The sequence below is a fragment of the Pleuronectes platessa genome, chromosome 21 (assembly GCF_947347685.1).
Source record: "Pleuronectes platessa chromosome 21, fPlePla1.1, whole genome shotgun sequence".
Classification (NCBI taxonomy): Eukaryota; Metazoa; Chordata; class Actinopteri; order Pleuronectiformes; family Pleuronectidae; genus Pleuronectes; species Pleuronectes platessa.
The window spans coordinates 18,799,388-18,818,433 of NC_070646.1; the positions used below are offsets into that span (position 1 = coordinate 18,799,388).

At 39.3% G+C, this 19,046-nt stretch overlaps 1 protein-coding gene across 1 annotated transcript in view; it reads right to left on the reverse strand.

Moving 5' to 3' along the window:
- LOC128427155 (beta-1,3-N-acetylglucosaminyltransferase radical fringe-like) overlaps positions 1 to 19,046 on the reverse strand; it is a 51,681-nt gene that overhangs the window by 5,137 nt on the left and 27,498 nt on the right. Inside the window, 3 exon segments of the mRNA XM_053414252.1 lie at positions 82 to 184; positions 711 to 759; positions 4,327 to 4,902. Of these exon segments, the coding sequence (XP_053270227.1) occupies positions 82 to 184; positions 711 to 759; positions 4,327 to 4,836 (662 nt within the window). The 5' untranslated portion in view covers positions 4,837 to 4,902.

Genomic DNA, 19,046 nt, shown 5'->3' on the forward strand with positions numbered 1-19,046 from the left:
AAGAATATCACTACACAACTGTAACTGTTCATTGTGTCCCTGCTGTCTATTGGGATCAGGGACAGAACACGATTCACTCACTTTTTCTGAGACTCAATAAATTTGTCATACTCCACAGACATCTTGCAGCACAAAGCCTGGCGGGTGTGAGCTGCTGAGCAGTTTGTGTTGATGATGTTGGCTCCTGTGAAAAACACGGCAGAGGACAAACAGTTCAGCTGCAGGCGGTTGTGTCCGGATATTACTGTGAAGTGTTTATGCTGGTTGTAGATCATTCATATAATTATCATTGATTTGTTCATACTGCTGTCACAAACTTCCTCTTAGTTTTTCTAAGCTGGTGACCAATGAGCAGGGATCGAGAGCGGCTCTCTGTCAGCCAATTGGCTATGGACTATATAGGCATTCTAAACCAGAGTCATAATTTGTAAATCTAATTGTTAATCTTTTGTTTTTGTAGATACACACAACATGCACAATTACTTTAATATAAATAGCCCATTTGGCAAAATATTAAACCAATTGTAAAAAAAAATTAAGATTATTTTTATTTACACCTAAATGACAAATCAGAATACCATTCTTCACAGTTGCAACAAATGGCTATACATGTTTGTTGTGATTTGACTTTGTAACCTCATGATATGGCCAAACAAAAGGAATGAGGACACTTAAATATCTTTGACCTATGACAACTGTTGGCATCTTACCTGTTCTCATCCGCAGCTCGTTGTCCTCACCATCAGTGAACATGAAGGTCTGAAACAGACAGACAGTGTTAAAAGTACACATATAAATACTCTCCTTTAAGGGCACAATCAAGTGCTCCTTCGTTTTCTCTTGACCATGGGTATTTGTGCAGTGGCAGAGCTTCAAAGGACACACACACAAACACACAACAGAGTCAGGTAGATTTAAAATGAGACATTTCAAATCAAATTTGAGTTGTATAGCCCATATTCACAAATCACAATTCGTCTCATAGGGCTTTAACATGGTGTGACATCTTCTGTCCTTAACCCTCAGCAAGAGTAAGAAAAAACTACTAAAAACCCTTTTAACAGGGTAAAAATACGTAGAAACCTCAGAGAGAGCCACATGTGAGGATCCCTCTCCCAGGACGGACAGAAGTGCAATAGATGTCAAGTGTAGGAAAACATCAAGATTAAAGTTTTTAGCAGCATTGATGAGGGTAAACATTTTGAAGGATAACTTCAATACTATATCAAGTAGTCCAGCTGCAATCATAGTCTATGGACAGCAACCAGCAAGATCATGATCCACCATCCAGATCGGATGCCACTATAGTCCACAGTCATTGTCCACTGCCGCTTATTAGGATCCATCATCATTTCCCACAACATCTAATGTTTAATGTCACCACAATTTCAGAATTAATTAGTGACGCTATTAGAAAGTGACATAAACAATAACATACAAGACTATGATCTGTATGCTTCTATTCCTCTTTCCTTGTCATTTCTCTTTAGGTTTAACGTGTCAATGTTTTTAGAGCCAAAAAGAAAAAAACTTTCTAAATATCAAAATGTCTCCTGAGATACAAGGACCCCCTTGTCCATCCAACGGGACAACAAGTCATATTCACACAAGCACACATTTCACAGAATCAATATTTTTACTATTCATCTCACAAGCTTCAAAAGGAAAGGTAGAATTATTATAATATATTTTTTAAAGATGTAAAATTCACTCACGACTCACTAGGCCTTTAGAGCTTGATAAAACGTATCTCTTACTAAAACAGGACTTTCTGGGTCATGTTTCATGCCTGAACCTGAACAGTGTTTACCAAACCAGACCTTGTCCTAACTACCAAGGGGTGCAAACACAATTAGGGACAACTCATCTCGACGAGGGAAACAGAATTCATCACAATACTGGCCGAAGCACGCTTTCATGCACGCACACTGACACACACAATGCATAGGGAGAGAGAGAGAGAGAGAATCATTGCAGTCTACAATGAAGCAGTCTAAAACACTACATTAGAAATGTTCTCCTATAATGAACAAAAGTTTTACAAAAATACAGTGTAGATCATAAATGAGGAGCTAATTAAACAACACCTCTACCAATGTAGGCCCCTGCATCTTCTTGACACAGAGAGGTTTTTGATCTCATTATCAACTAAGAAAAACAAATTAACAAATCACCCCAAATTATCCGTCCTGCAAGCTCTAATTTGACAAGACTTAATTTGAAAAGACGTACACCATGCCAACCAATCAAATTTCATATTAGCCCATATTTACAAATCCCAATTTGTCTCATAGGGCTCAACAAGAGTGAGGAAAAACTACCACAAAGAAACTTTAACATGGGAAAAACCATCGAAATCTCAGAGAGCCACATGTGAGGAATCCCTGCCTCAGGACGGACAGAAGTACAATAGATGCCATGTGTAAGTGAGACCATCGGCAAAATAACAGTATTTACAACATTGACTAGAAGAAACAGTTTGTAACATAATGTGAAGTCATCACCTTTGATAGGTACAATTATCTACTTCTTTAAAAAGTACAACAACTGATTGTTCCAAAATGAAAATTGGTGTCAGAGCCTCTGACAGTGAAGCCATTCCCCACAGACCTCTGCAGAGACAGCTAGTGATGTACAGTTCGGAGAAGACGGAGACAGACAGGCTCTACTTGCTCAAAGCCCTGCGACCAGGCTTGTAATTTTCCCCCACCATAAAATGAGCCACTCAGTCAAAGGGTCATTTGAGTTAACCTTGGCCTTCTCATAAATAACCATCATCTGTATCTCTATCAGGGATTCAGACTAACTTTTTACATTGGTTGCACTGATGCGCTTGATTTTCTTAATTTTGGTGCACCAGCGCATAATTTAGGTGCACCTAAATTCTCTCGCAAATCAAACGCACAGATAGTAAACTTCAGTAGTCTAAATCCTAATAACTTGTGATGAGCATTGGTTTAATTTTACTGCGAGTTGTTAACACAGGGGAGAGACTTTACTGACCTGAGAGCAGTAAAATAAGGCAGTCACACAGTATGTGAGAGAAAATGGTTGGTTAAAGCTGACAGCTAATACAGAACTGACTCACTGTGTAGCCATTTCGCAACAGACCTGGAATCCAAGCCAGTACGAGATAAGCTGTTGATACAGGGCACACGAACTGAACAGGAAATCCCTCAGGCATGAAAACAGGTTATATGAGCCTCCCTGAATATTAAAGTCCTTTTTTTTGTTAATTTATGTAAAACTTGTACGCACTCAATAATTTTGATAAAATGCCTGACTATGCTCCTGCTGTTGAGTTTGAGTGAAAGATCACAATGTGTGTGCTAGGTTCATTCAAGTCTCCCTGTGAACGCTGGTGCTGGGAAGCTTGGTGGCGTAGTGACTGCTTGTGCTGTGTTGTTAAGTCAATGGTAGGTGAACACAGATATTTCAAGGGAACATAGTACATTTGCAGCATGCACTTGTGTCACATGACTGACTGAAGACTGTGTACCATCTTAACCTTCTGTAAGGTATTGGTGATCGTGCTACACATCATTACCAGGACTTTTACTGATGATGGTTTGCAGTTGCTCAATACAAAAAAACAGTCACAGTTCTGACATCTGATCATTGAACAGACTGTGGGGATTCAATTGCAAGTAATACACTTTGATGGGTTATTGTTAGAATAATCAAACGCACGTGCACACACGCTCCTAAGTCACTTTACATTACATCTACACTAAATTAATGTTATGTAATACATATACTGAAGCTGTGAGGACATATACCAAGGCAGTTTTGGTAAAAACTTTGGTGAACGACTCTGACCCTGGAACAGAGGTAAACCCCCAGCTGGCAGCATTTCAATCAGAACCCATTTTCTTTGGACACAACTAAAACATTACATAAGCCATTACTCCACATGTTGAGCTGAAATGTTTTCAAGCTCCTGCTAAGGAGAAGTTCTGAATCATTGCTGGCCTTGATTTAAATTTGAAAAATCTGAGAGATGTTTTGCCATCTCAGCCTCAAATTCCATCTCTGTTCAAGCAATGCTGAATCATCGTGCAGTCAGCATTGAGTGGGAAGAGACTGAAGTAAAACATGAAAGGTAACTACCACAATGATTGTAAACAGAAGCTGGAGCAGAAAATATTGTGTTTGATAAATGACTTAATGCACTAATAGATCCATTGTGCACACCAGTAATTGAATCAGTGTGTGTAACTGTTACATGTTTAAAGGGATAAAGCCTTTGGGGTAGTCCAGCCTTAGAAAGAGCACAGTGCTGTTAAAGCTACATCAACAAGTAAAAAGGACAGCAGCTCTACTCACATGTTCTTTAGCTTGAGAAACCCAGGTGTGAATTAGCAGCTCCAGTCGGGACTTGTGGTACTTCTTGGTAGTTTTCACAGCAATAAAAATGTCCTTCAACTCTAATGGGTCATGGGATGTAGATCCTAAAGGTCCACCAGCTTTTCATGCAGGAAAAGCCCCTCTGTCAATGCTTTTTGGAGAGTCCACCAGTCTATAATTATCTCCCCCGGTAACTTCCATCTCCATGGTTTCCCCTTGGCCCAATGAGCTTCCATTTAGCCCTGTGGCTGTGTCAGTTGCCCCAGCAAGGACAGACACTGCTGGTACCCTGGTCTGGTGTGATGAGCCTGCATGTGTGGGTCTGATTTGAGGTCGGGGCTGAGGCAGGTCCACCTGAAGAGCTGGGGGCTGGAAGGCCGGGATTAACAGAAGCAAGAGCCCACAGAATGCAAGGGAGAACAGGAAGCAGAACTTGCTGACACCCACTGAAGCTATGTGCATCCTGACTGGCCAATGGAGCAGGTTCATCAGCCTCCAGGGCTGCAGTCACACCCAACACCACCTTGTCCCATCCTCACACCATCACATGGAGTCCTGCACAGAAGAGGAGAAGATTCAGTCTGTTCAATGATCAGATGTCAGAACTGTGACTGATTTTTTTGTATTGAGCAACTGCAAACCATCATCAGTAAAAGTCCTGGTAATGATGTGTAGCACGATCACCAATACCTTACAGAAGGTTGTCAAATTATGTGCCAACTATTCTCATACTAACTTGTTGTTACCTTTTGGTTTCCAGCTGCTCCTTCAGTTTGCTATACATTTCTAGCACTGCAAAAGAAGAGAACATGTGAAAGAGGATAAGTAGAAGGCTTTTTTTGGTTCAAGCTTTTATTCAGTTGGCTCCTAAACAACAAATCTGTAACCAAAGTAAATCCATCAATACATTATCTATACCCTTATCCTGTCAGGGTGGAAGGAGAGCTGGAGCCAATCCCAGCTGAGACGGGGCGAGAGGCAAGGTACACCATGGACAGGTCGCCAGCACAACGCACAGCCAATATGCAGAGAAAAACCACTATTCACATTGCTCGCGTTGTCACACTATGGTTGTTACTGTCCACACAAACAGTAAGACTCATAATTTCAGCTGCAGTTGCGGCATGCATGCAGTTCTTTCCCTCACGTGAGAACTTATCCTTCACCTTTCAGCCTGTGTGCCTGTCAATTGGAATGTGGAGAGTGATCTTCATGCACATGCACCCTGTTATTGCCATGGGTGAATCAATTCTGTGGGAAATGCTGATGTTTGTTATCTCTATATGAAAGCCCTGTGATGGAGTGGATAGAGTGTACCCCGAATCTCGCCAGCCTCCTGCGAACCTCAGACGACAAGCGTGTGGAATATTTGCTGACTTGGGGAAATAATGCGCAAGACTTGCTCTTTGTTGAACAAGTCAAATTTGAGGCAGCCCATTTACACTAGAATTAAGTGTATTAGTGACCATCATATTGACACACAGGCAGCAGCGGTACCTGGTATACAGAGCTGGAGCTTCTCAACAGTCGTGGCCATGTTCCTCTGCTGGATCCGACAGCAGATCACCTCCTGTGTCTGAGCTGTCACCTAAGGGAAGGAACACACAGTGGAAGGAGACAATGAGAAAGAGGCCACCATTGTTGACTACTGGGTCAAACAAGGTCATGTTTGACGCACGACTCTCTTTTCAATTAACAAGCATGCCTATGTGCCCACAGCACAATAAAAACCGTCTGCATATTCATGCATTCAGGCGTACGCAGACTTACCTCCCTCCCAGCTTCTTGTAGTCTTCGATTAGTGTCTGTCACTTGACCCTTTGAAAACAAAAACAATCATCAGTTTAACACAGCCTCTTTTCCTTTCACTCTTTTTCCTATATTATTGCCTCCTATACTTTTAAATTTCAGACAACTTACTTATTTTATCAATTATTATCATTATTTTCACCAAACATCTTATGTTACAGATCAAGCTCCACTGGCTCAGTCTGCAACTTGTAATGGTCCCAAACAAATGCCCTGGGGTGAGCAACATTTCTTATAAACTACGGAGTCCATTTGGTCTGTTTTTTTAAGTTACTCAGTTGTTTCTCATAATGAAACATATTTGTGAGGATTTAAAAAATGCTAAATAGATAAATGTATATATTTGTATATATAAGGTTACGTTTGATTTGATGTGAATTAATCAAAATTCTGATACTGAGCTAAAAGCTTAAAACGAAAATGTAAGTGTGGAAATAGCCTACAGTGGAGTTGATGCAAATCTTCACATGTTGATATGGTTGGTAAGTCACGTATTTGTTGATAGTCTAATCCTATTTTAGAATGTATGAATACCTTTGTTTTGCTTTAACCCATACATGCTGTCACATGTCTATCTGTTCTACCTCACTCTGTCTGCTCCCCCTCTCCATGCCCTCTCTTTTCCCTCTCTACTTCCCTCAGTGCAGCTGCGTAATCAGCTCATTGTCCATGAGGGGTCAAGATCAAAGGCAGGAAAATTCTGATTAACCAGGCGATGGGGACTTGAACCCGTTGCTAATGCACTGGGCCTTTCATGGGGTTTAATGGCTTGTGACAGGCTCTTTCTCACAGATTCAGTGACAAACTTGTTGATTCTGGGTGGGGATTTTTGAACTCTCGGCTCTTGACGCACGGCTGAGAGCCATGACCAAATAGACCAGTCGGCTTTTTGAAGACAATTCTTTCAACAGTGAAGCTTTCAATTGAAATGGTATAACTATATAATCACTATGTCTTACTTCATCCTACAAGGGTCCTGTTATCAGCTGTAACTGAGATATTGTAATCTTCACTACAGTAATCTATCTTACCATCAGTTTCTCTGCATCAGTGCGGACTTTGAGCAGCTCTGTGATGGCGTCCACAAAGCCTTGGTGGTGGAAATTGCACATTTTCTCAATTTCTCGGTCATGGTTCCTTATCCTGGCATCCAGCTTTTCCATGAAGCGCTTGTGGGCATTGGGCTGGTCATCGTAAATAGACCTGCAAGACATAAAAGAGATGAGAAAAAGGGATAGAAGAAAAGGAATAATAGACTATTACAGAGTACAACTTTCAGAATAACTGTCTGAATGATAAGGATTCACATTTTATCTAATCTTATATGTCACTTTGCATGATGGAGGTTCCTAAGCTGCAATATACAGCCTTGATATGGCCAACCGGCAACATCTATGAGCCAATGGCCTACAGTACTGACATCACCATTCATTTCTCCTGGAGTAACAGCTCCATCTAGTGAAGCCAGGAGTGAAATGATAAATTCATAATGCTGTAAAGAGTGTAATTTTGGGATTCTGAACATCTCTGACACTGATATTTGGCATTATGACCTCATATCTACTTTCACTGATACAGGATAACACATGGGCTCTTATTATTAAAGGTGCCTATACATTTTAATACACTGGAACAGTATTGATTTAGTAGTGTTTTTCCTGTGCAATAGCCAACATTACCAACAAGTAACCGTTAAAGGACCAGATTAAATTTTTGTAATTAGAATGGACGAGTGTCTCTGTCACAGTAAAACAATACCAACAAGGGATTATTTTTAGGCAGCATAAGCAACAGAAGGGATTCAGACATCGCACACCTAAACTGTGCAGCTTCCATAGTCTAATTTATCCTGCCATTGTCCAAACGTTTTTAAAAGACATAGACCAACCCTAACTTGCTGTTTTGCACTGTTGCTTTATTGAGCAAAATAATTAAATACTATTATGATTTCGTTTACTTTGAACTGAAAATACTTATTGTCTGTAAACATTTGAACTGTTATTAATGGAACATGGCTGTTTCTGTCATTTAAAGTGTAACAATTAAATGTGATTTAGACACGCACACAAACATCGCCATCAGCACTTTGCCACTAACTTGACATTTTATAGCCTTCCTTTCACATAGAATCTGTTATAACTATACTATTGCCATTTTCTTAAAATAGACTGTGCATTTCATCATAGTTTCACACAAAGTTTAAAATAAAGGCTTTAATAATTAAATTACTTTTATAAAAGATCAAAGTTGAATTAAAGCTGCAAGCAGTATTGACAAACACTCACACTTGTTGGAGGCCTCAACGGAAACATTGCTCATTCACTTCAAATGGGGCAATGCCTTGAATTGCCAAACTGCTCTGTAATTCTGTTGCTTTGCTTTACTTGTGCTGAATGAAGAAGAAGTTGAGAAAATCTCAACTTTTAAGACAGCATGGGTACTCGCCAACCAAATCAAGTTAATGTAAATATTCATGTGCAGGCAACCGCCATTCAAATCACATGGATTCAAATATACAATGAAATCAGACGTCAGAATGACCTGGAGAGATGAAGCAGAGACAGCTGGTGAACCTGGCATTTTTTTCATCTGCTGCAGTTCCTTTTCTGTGCAATTCCCTTGAACAGGAACTTCACCTACTTTCAATCTGCTTTGTATTGTTACAATACTATTTGAATATGAGCAATGTTTAATTTCCCACTGTGTTGCCTTGGACTGAGATATACTTGATCTTTTGTTGCCAAAAGTCTGCCAGATGACAAATGTTACGTTATAGTGGACTTCTGCAAAAAGCTCCCTTGCTGTGTGCTAGAACTACAACATATACTTTCGCATTTTTGTATGATCGAGTGAGGGGCAGTGGAACCAAAACATCCAAACAACTATAAGGCATGGACGATATGGAGGAAAACTATATTGTAAGTGTCACAAATGAGCCTGAATAGACTGTGGAGGAACTACAGCATATGGAGGAAGTAGAGGCCACCATTGCCGACAGTGAAGAGGTACATAGCTGCATCGTACTGGGGGACAATTGGTGATGCTACTGTGGAAAATGTACATCTATGCTAACAAAAGAGGAGTCGCTGTGTTGCAGGGTATTTCCAGCTCCAGCATGTGTAACGTGACACAAAATCTTCAGGCCACATAGAAACAAAGGATTAGGAGACGTACTTCAGAGTCCCCGAAAAAAAAAAGGAGAAAACAACGACGAAAAGAAGTCTGAGCACAGAGTAATTTCAGTGAAGGTGCTGCTGACATTGTAAAAATGTATATTCCCAGATCGTACTTGTGCTGTTGGTTTTTAATCAGTGCTGTGAAGTGAACTCTGCTGGCCCCTCTGTTCCGTATAAGATAAGATAAAATGTCCATCTTAAAAGACCATGTGAATGTGTTATGTAAATGCAAAATAGTCAAATAGTCAAATAGTCAAATAGTCAAATAGTCAAATATAATGTGGATTTTGTGCTGACCTGATTACATTAGTACAGACCAACTAACATTAAACCAAGCCGTGCCAGAGTTTGGTACCTGGGGGCCAGTCTAGGTGACAGAGAGCAGAGCATAGTCCACACTCCAGATCAGTGGGTGGCAAAAATGCACTCACAGGCTGAAGAAGACAGGGTACTGGTGAGCCCCAGCATTGCAGTAGTCAAGACAACAAAGCAGGAGGTATTTTGTTAAGCAAATCAGAGGTTTCCTCACCTCATCAAATGTTTACTTTCACTCTGAATCCCTATTAGGGTAAAAAAAAAAATGTCACTTTCATTAATGATAAATATTTTTTTCCCAAATGTTCATTTAATCTACAAAATGTAAAAAAATATATTTAAAATTGCTTTAGTTTGCTTAATCTGGAAACAAAGATATTCAGTTTAGTATATGACACAAAGATAAGCAGCAAATCCTTACAATAGTAAACTTGACTGAATTATGTTTGTCTTCGATAACTAATTAGTAAAGAGATCCTCTCATAACTGAAGTGATGCATTAGACCTGATATAATGCCCAGCACAGCATATGCAAACTGGACAGAGGCCCATCCATGCAGTCCAGTCCTCATTAGTTTCCACGCTGCATTATGAGCTTCCGCTTTCCTGCTATTAATAATTGAGAGCAGGTGCTTGTTGAAACAAATAGATTACTGTGTTCCTGCTTCCTGCCAGGACAAGAAGGAACTTCAGCCAGTTTAAGTAGCCTGTGGGTTACAATGCTTTACCATGACACCTTCCAATATGTTAAAATGCTAGTCATACTACCAACCCCCAGATACATTTTTATCAGACAATACATTTTGATAGCTGTTATAACTTCTTCCTTAACCACCCATGTGTCATGCTGCATTCCAGACTACTTGGAAGTCAAGTTAACATTTCCAATTTGTGACCTCAAACATCCCAGCTATCCCCAAATAACATGGCATGTTGTACAGCTCAACTGTTTCACCTGCATTTTGGACTAAAATAGATGTGTGTGAGCTATAAAATGTATTTATTATGTTTGAATAACATAACTCATATTACAAAATGTAACCCAACACAATTATGATAATGACGCCATCAATGTTTGAGCAGACTCTATGCATCTAGATCTAAGAGCAATTACCTCCTTATAGCAATAGCATATACCAGCAGAAATAAAAATGAATGTCATAGTGAATTTACAATCAAGTTCAGAGGTTGTAAAGATACGAATGTTCACTGAGGTCCAACAATAATAATCATTAACAAATCTGTGCAGAAAACATTTGGCAGCAGTTTTTCATTTTTATCTGAATGAGTGTTACTCTCATCAGTTGAAATAACATATCATATCAGTAATTTAAACTTGAAATGTTTGAACAAGGACCTTCGGTATTTAGTTCAAGAGTTCAAGTTCATGAGATTAACTAGTTTTCAAGTAAATAAGTCAGAGGCTGTTTAATCAGGATAAAATATCATAAGTATAACTTCTGGACAATAGCAGATATTCAATACTAAACGACTCAGCTCTGAATCAGTGCTGTGATAGAAATTTTACTCATTAGGGCAATGATTGATATTGATGTTTTCGAAAGATAACAAATGTTGCCTGAGAAGTCAGGGTTGCACTCATGACTGTTATGTGACATCCTCACTGACGAGGTCACCAAACAAATCACTTAACAGAACAGAGGATTTGTGTTTGTAAACTACTCAAGGGATCTTGAGAAACAGATGCTACATTCCAAAGGTCTGGGAAAGATTAGGTGACAGGATATGGGTCACCTATTGTTTAACATGAAAGAGGTTGATCGATAACATTTATCTCCTCTCTAGGAGGGGCTTGGAGATGTATAAAGTGTTGCTTTTCCTGTATGTCATTGCTCATTGTATGAAATCCATTCCATGGTCTTGTACATTGATGCCCATCTGCAGATGTAGAATAAACTTCCAGAAAGACATTGTAATGACTTGTGCTTGACTATTGAGAAATTCCCATGACAGTGCCAAACATCTTGAAACAGAAAAATTCCAAAATCTAGTGAACTTCAAAACAAAATTAAAAAAAAACTCTGCTTGTATATATATCTTGTAAGAAAATATGTATTATTTGAATAATGTACATTGTGCCCCAAAAGTTTCTGAATTTAAGGAATCATAATGTGACAATTGAAGTGAGCACTGAAGCCTCCTTGCACAGCCTGCATATATAAAGTCGAAATTTTAACTTATTATCAGTGATCAATTTACAGGAGCATGTTTACTACACCATAGTCTATTATTTTCATTGAACACAGGTAAATATCCTTAAATATGCCATTAATCTAAGCTGAGGATAGACACCTAAGCTGAGTGTTGGTCCCTTGTACTTATTCTAGCAGGAGGTGAAGACAACCTTGACTTGTAAGTTGTCTGAAAAGCAGTGTTAGTCCCCATCCAGGAGAGAGGAGCACAAAGGCCAGGTCACAGTGGAGGACACTTCTGTGACCCCACTTGCATTGAGGACACAGAAGAATTAAATCTTTGGTCGTGAAATCTAACCAAAAAGCATACAGCTTTCAGAAACGTTGGTGTTAAGGTGGTTTCTTGGTTCTGTTTTCAAATGTTTCAAAGAATGTCTAGTAGCCAATGACAAGGTAAAAGGCCTGACTGAAATCTAGACTTATAACATGCTGTTAAAAAGTGACTGTGTTGATAATATCATAGAGGAATTGCGGAAATGAAACAGGCAGCCAGAGGTGCGCACCTTCAGAGCAGATAGCCCCCGATCAGCCCCGGGTGTGCTGAAGGTCCTGTACAGCTTGTGACACAGTATGTGACTCACAGTGTGTGACCGAGTTGCAGACATTCACCTGAAGTCATTAACATTAATTTATTGAATGAATGTCGTTCCCTATGGCATTGGAAGCTAGCTTGGCACCTGCTTATGATGCAGCATTGCTAGAGAACGTTAGCCTGAGTAGTTTCTCATCCAGTTAGACCGTCATCAAGCTCTTAGACAAACAGACAACACAGCACTAGGGAGGTCATCATGACTCATCTACCATGACACACAGGACTGTCAGTAGCGTTACTTTCTATTTTTTTTTTTGAACGACAACACGGAATAGTTAGCAGTCAACATCTGTGAGATGAAAAGTCCCACAGCCACAGCCACACCCACAAATGATGTTTACATTTTTTGACAGGTCACCAGCCGTCATTGAGAAGTGTGGAAACCCCCCACACTCAGATTTATAAGAGCTGCTTTTAACTGGTAGAAATGCTGCTCGGTGATAGCCGTTAGCCTGTTAGCTAGCATGCCAGCTAGGCTGACGGCTCAATGAGACAAATTGGGATTTGTGAATATGGGCAATACAAATACAATTTTATTGATTGATTGATTGATGTTATTTAAATAATTTATTTTGTATGTACATGGGGCATGTTAATGTACATATATATTTCTTTGTATGACATGTTTATGTGCCTTTTTTGTCCTTTACTTTTACCTTTGAAACAAAATAAAAAAATATTTGTTGTATTATAATTACCATATGTATATAATTTATATATATATATATATATATATAATTTATATTATTGAAATGAGACCTACTAACAAACAATGCAGCATATGCATCTTTGTTGAAATAAGTGCTTTGACTGATACTCAGGTTTAGTGTCTTTTAAAGATAATATATTAATTAGGCTACACAAGGAAATCAGTAGGTCAAGTATAGATTTATGAATATTGCCTCTCACACATCCACACCCAGCCCTGCAGATTTTAATATCAGACTGCAAATCGATACCTGCTGCTGCTCATAAAGCTAATTTATTTTTCTGTTTGAAGGGTTTTTGTAAAGTACTTTGCACTATACTATAAATATAAGCATTTACTTCTTAAAGGGATAGTTGACCCAAAAATGAATATTCAGTCATTATCTACTCACCGCTATGCCGGTGGAGGGGTGGGTAAAGTGTTGTGAGTTCACAAAACCCTTTTGGAGTCTCAGGTGTAAACAGGGTTGAAGCCAAATTCAAAACAGTTGAAATAAATGTTAACAAATTTTTCCAACGTATAAAAACAATAAAATGCCTCCATACTGCTCCTGTGGTGTCATCCATGTGTCTGTAAGCCCTGCATTCAAATTCAACTCAAAACGAGTGCATTTACACCATGTGGATCTGCGATCCCTGCACTTACGAGGAGGTGGACATTTAGACTAAAACATAGTGTAAATGATGCTGTTTGGTGATTAGATAATTTGTTAATTTTCATTTTTGGGTGACCTATATCTTCCAATACATTATGTGCAAATATCCATGGACGCTCATGAACTTGTTAAGTTCAATCAACATTTACATGACTCACTTTGTAAATCAGATCAATGACTCCACCATCAATCTTGGCCACCAGTTAAAAAAAATTCCCAAATGAGTTTGAGTTTACCTTAAGGTGGTTCCTAGGGGCAAATCCACAGATTCTAACTCTGCAAAAATATTTCCAAACACTTTCTCCTCTTCTCTGTTGTCCTCTTCATTCTGACTGGGAGGGTCAGGTAAAGCAGCATGGACCCTGTCAGAGGCCATTTCTCTCTTCACACTCCTGTGTATGATGACTAGATTTCTGCATTTATGAGAGGGGATACCAAGAGCTGTGTGTTTCTGTGCACAGTTGTGTGTATGTGGGGACTTCCAGGGCACCTGCTACGGTCAGCAGAAAAAGAGGGTGCAACAGGAAAAAGAGACCTTGTGATTCACTGGACTTTTAAACCAACCACACTAACTTCTATTGTCCTCTCTGTTAACATTTCTCATATACTGTGAACCCTGAGAACATTTATGAAGAGGCCCGACCTGTTGGGTTTATTCAAAAGATAGACATTTTAAACACATTAAGCATTCAGACTTGCAGATAAGATGCTCATTTTTGGTTGTGGGCAACGAATGAATGATGGTGGAAGAATGGTGGGTAACGAGATTCTACTACAATAGAAATTATAATTTTATGTAATACCAGACCCATCGTGACACAGAGCCAATCTGAGAAAACGTGTGGGTGTCAGTGCAATTACAGAAACTCTTACTTCTCTCAGCTAACTTTATCAGAAATATTATTAACAAAATGCCTTTGATTAAGAAAATAAATACTTCAGTGAATAGCTTACGTCCATACATTTCGGGGACTTTTGAGAGACAATTTAAAAGAGAGCGAGGGAATGGTCAATTCTGGACAAAGCAAAAACATTGCAAAAAGGGGGTGAAAAGGTTACTCCCTTGGTGGAGGTGATAACTCTTTCAGCATAAATTTAAGCATGGCAATAATGTTAATAATAATAATGTTAAAACACAGACTATTCATATAGCTCATACTCACAAATCACAACCAATACAATTGTTCACAGTTTGTACTTCATACAATTCTTGGTTGCTGCAGAGTAAAACATCAAGTAAAGCAACAGAGGAGGGACACATCTATCCCCTTGTGCCTTATATGGTAGTAGCATTGTGCATTTCAACACAGTACTGTAACATGTGGTCTCAGACTACCTTCATGCATTATAGTAACACAACAGTAAAAACATAATAACAAATACTTGACCACCTAATTATATATTGTTTTTGGGGGGTTCTGCATAGTGTATTAACAATTCATTGTTGTAAGGTATTTAACACACTTGTCACATTATGTCAGTGTATAAGTACCAAGGCAGCTTAGAATGTTTTCTGAAATGACATTTTTAGTAAGGCAGCAGACCATGGCCAGCGCACAAAACCACTTTTTTGTGGGCCATTAGGATTGTGGATATAGTAGTTGACAATAAGCTCATTACAAAATAACTGACTATGAGTTTCCGTATTACCCCACAAAAAAACAAGAAGTGAGTATCACCAATCTATGATTGGTGGTCATGGCACTACATGAGTCAAATGTGTTAGTTACCCAGGTCTGCTCCTTTACTATAATAAAGAATGGAGCATTTCATCATGTTAAAAAAACAATTTTGCCAGTCTGTTGTGCCCTTTTCTGTCATTGACAGGAGCTACAGGTCACAGAGGAAAAGTCTCTGAAAACAAAATTATATACTCAAGCAGGGCTATATGTAGATTATAATAGATTCTCTGCATTATTATTATTATATATTTTTTATCTCATTACTGATTGTGGAGCTTGTCTGATTGTATACCTTACACACAGGTTTTACCTGGTAGTCTTGTAAACACATGCAATGTCATTGGCCGATTTGATTTGGAAAGAAAACAGTTGGCTCAGTTAGAAACTGTCATCAGCAGTGGTGTTGCATCAGAGAGAAAAGGAATTAGAGATAAAACAGGAAGAGAGGAGAGGGGATGTATGTATCTGTGTGTGTCTGTGTGTGTGTGTGTGTGTGTGTGTGTGTTAGAAGTGGTATCATACTCTGCTGTTCGCCTCTAGATATCCAGTTGGACATCCTGTCCTTCAACTCATTAGCGCTGCAGGTTTTCCTCTTGTTTTCCAGTGAATCCCCCTCTTTGTAATGTTTGATTATTTTTTGTCCAAGACGGACCTTTTATCATAAAGTGGTAGAGGACTCTCGGAGTTCTCTTTACATTTGGTTAAGATGCTGCACTTGAAGCTGCTTTCAGACATGCACTGATTTTCAGAGATCCTCTGGACATTCTCTGGAGGGACCATGTGTCTGAATGCAAATGTCCGAGCGTGTGCCTCCTGACTTTGTATTTAGTCCGCAGAATGTCTGCAGGAGCTGGTGAGAGAACACAGGAGATCCTACACAGGATTCACCTTGAGCGAGGGGGGTGTTGACACAAATCAACGACAAAGATTAAGATGTCAAGAGAGCTTTGAGTGATAACGCCTGACACTGATGTTGATGTGCTGTAAACAAAAAGACCTGATCCACTCCACAGTGGCTACATCCACCGAAAATGATATGAAAAAAATGTACTGGTTCAATCACCACTCATCTGCCAGAAGATCGTTCCATTTAATGATGTTTTGGCCAAATCTTCAACCAGTCTTTCCTCTTGCTTGTCCTTTCAATCTGTTAGTTTGTAATCTGTTTTGCAGAACCCAACTTGAAATTCTTGTGCTCAGAATCGTCTGCTTGTTTATTGTCCGTCCGAGCAGATCAGTCAGCCAGCACACCCCCTGAGCTACAGCACATGCTCATTCTGCCATGTCTTACCTCTTGCTTGTCAAAGAGTGGATCATCTTGACCCTTCAATTTGAGAATAACAGCATTGCCAGCACCCATTGTTGAAGCTCATTTAGTAGTACCATCTTGTCAGCGCATCTTTTGTATTAAAAGACTCTTGATTTTTACCTGAATCATGTCTCTTATCTTGAGCTACATGTTAGCTTAAACGTCCCTATTTAAGATTTGGTTAAGGTTAATTTTAATCCATATTAGAAATTTGAAGTGTTAATGTGACAGACCAAAGCAATACGTCCCTTTCACTATGTTAATTGAAAACTGTGACCTCAACAGATAACCCTGTGTATGTTTTCAGCTATCTCTTGAGAAAAAGATTGATATGCAATTCATAATGAGCAATAATCCGTGCAAGTGCCCCATTTGAAAGAGGAGGATATATGGATCACAGCCATAAGGGTCAATGTGAACTTTCACCTATTCTTCTGTCCATGTGCTTTTCCTTTCCATGGTCTGCCAGCTTCCTGCCAGCTTCCTGAGTCTGTCCAGGGTACAGGCTCCCAAAAGACTGCTGACCTCCACAGCATGTTACACTTTAGGACATCTGGGAATGGGATGGGGACAGTTCACTGTGACAACAGGGGGAGGTTGTCCAGATGTTCCAGGAAAGGCCTGAGGTCAACTGGATCACATTTTAAATCGTCATGGAAATACAGTATTTAAATAAAAATAGAAAACCCTGGGTGTGTTAAACCTAGCTTAGCTGACGAACTGGAGGCAGAATTTGTTTCAGCCTAGCATGTTATGATACATTTGAAACAAAACCCAAACCACTGTTTCAGCAAAAATTTAACATTACAACATTCATGAAGGAGGACTTATTGAAGGACTATTGGATAATTTGTTTCAAGTGATTTAAGTTTTGAATGTTACTCACCTTTCCATATTACGGTCCACAACTAGCTACAACAATAGAATGTCTTCAGCCCGTATGTGTTACGGTTTGATGGAGGAGATGGACCCAGGATGCAGAGGTTATAAAAAAAAAAGGTGTATTTAATATAAAAGGGGTCTTTAAACAAGACAAAAACAAAACATAACCGGTGACTACTGGAGAGTCAAAAACCCGGGGATGAAAAACACAGGTGCCTACTCTCGTGAGCAGGAGCAGAAGTTGAGCGTCAAGGCGCACAAGGAACACAGAAGATCCGCAGGGGAAAGCTGCACGAGACAGCAGTACAAAACAAACCTATAGACGACTACGTGTAGAAACAAGTAACACAACCACGAGTACAAACCGACACAGGGCTTGGGGAACACAGAGGCTTAAATAGAGACACAGAGGGAAGGCAGGAGCAATTAACCACAGGTGAAACCCATGAGGACTGGGAAGACAATCACCGAAAGGAAGTGAAGATAGAAACCACACACAAGGGACAGATACTACAAAATAAAACAGGAAACAGAAAATGCACTGATGAGACTGGAATTAACAAACTAAAATGACAGGAGGTCACAGTATGACCATATAACTGATTCGACACACTCACAATACGAACTGAACACGATTATATATATTTAAATTTATTCGATTTCTACTTATGTCTCCCTGTAGTAAGTAGACGTGTGGATGCCAAGTATAAATTCAGCAAAAGCCATAAAACTGAAATGTATTTGTGTCATGATTCTGGGCCCTGAAGTCTATGAACTACTGAAATACTCTTGGACTCGAGGTTCTGTTGTTTGGCCTTTTTGGTTTGTGGACGCTATATTGTTTTTCCTTGTGTTCTGGATTATTACCTGCCACTGTAAGTCTGTTTGATTTTTTGTTTATCTTTCACTGACCAAGCTGTTGTGCCTGCATTTGAGTCCTTTCCTGAAACTCTTACCAATAACTGTGGATGGAGCCTTGGTTAGACAACCATAGTGTCTCTCAATGTAAATAGTGGTTTTGCATTTTGATGTAAGTTCTGTCTAAAGGTAACTTATTAGTTTGTGTTTCTCTCTCAAGATGATAGTCATATGTAGTTATCGTAAAACTACTACAACAATTATCCCGGTAAGTAAAAGACCTGTTGATTTCATAAGTTTTATACAGCCTGCTGCTAAATGTTTTGGGAGGATAATGAACTATATTGTGTTTACTTTGACTTGATACCAGCATATCACATTAGTGTGATCTGCAATCTTGTGATCCAAAGGACTGAGATACTCAGTGCATTTAGTTGTTTGCACTTGAGAAGGGAAAAACAACTTTCAACACCTGACACTACTGTCTGTTTTGTTTGTT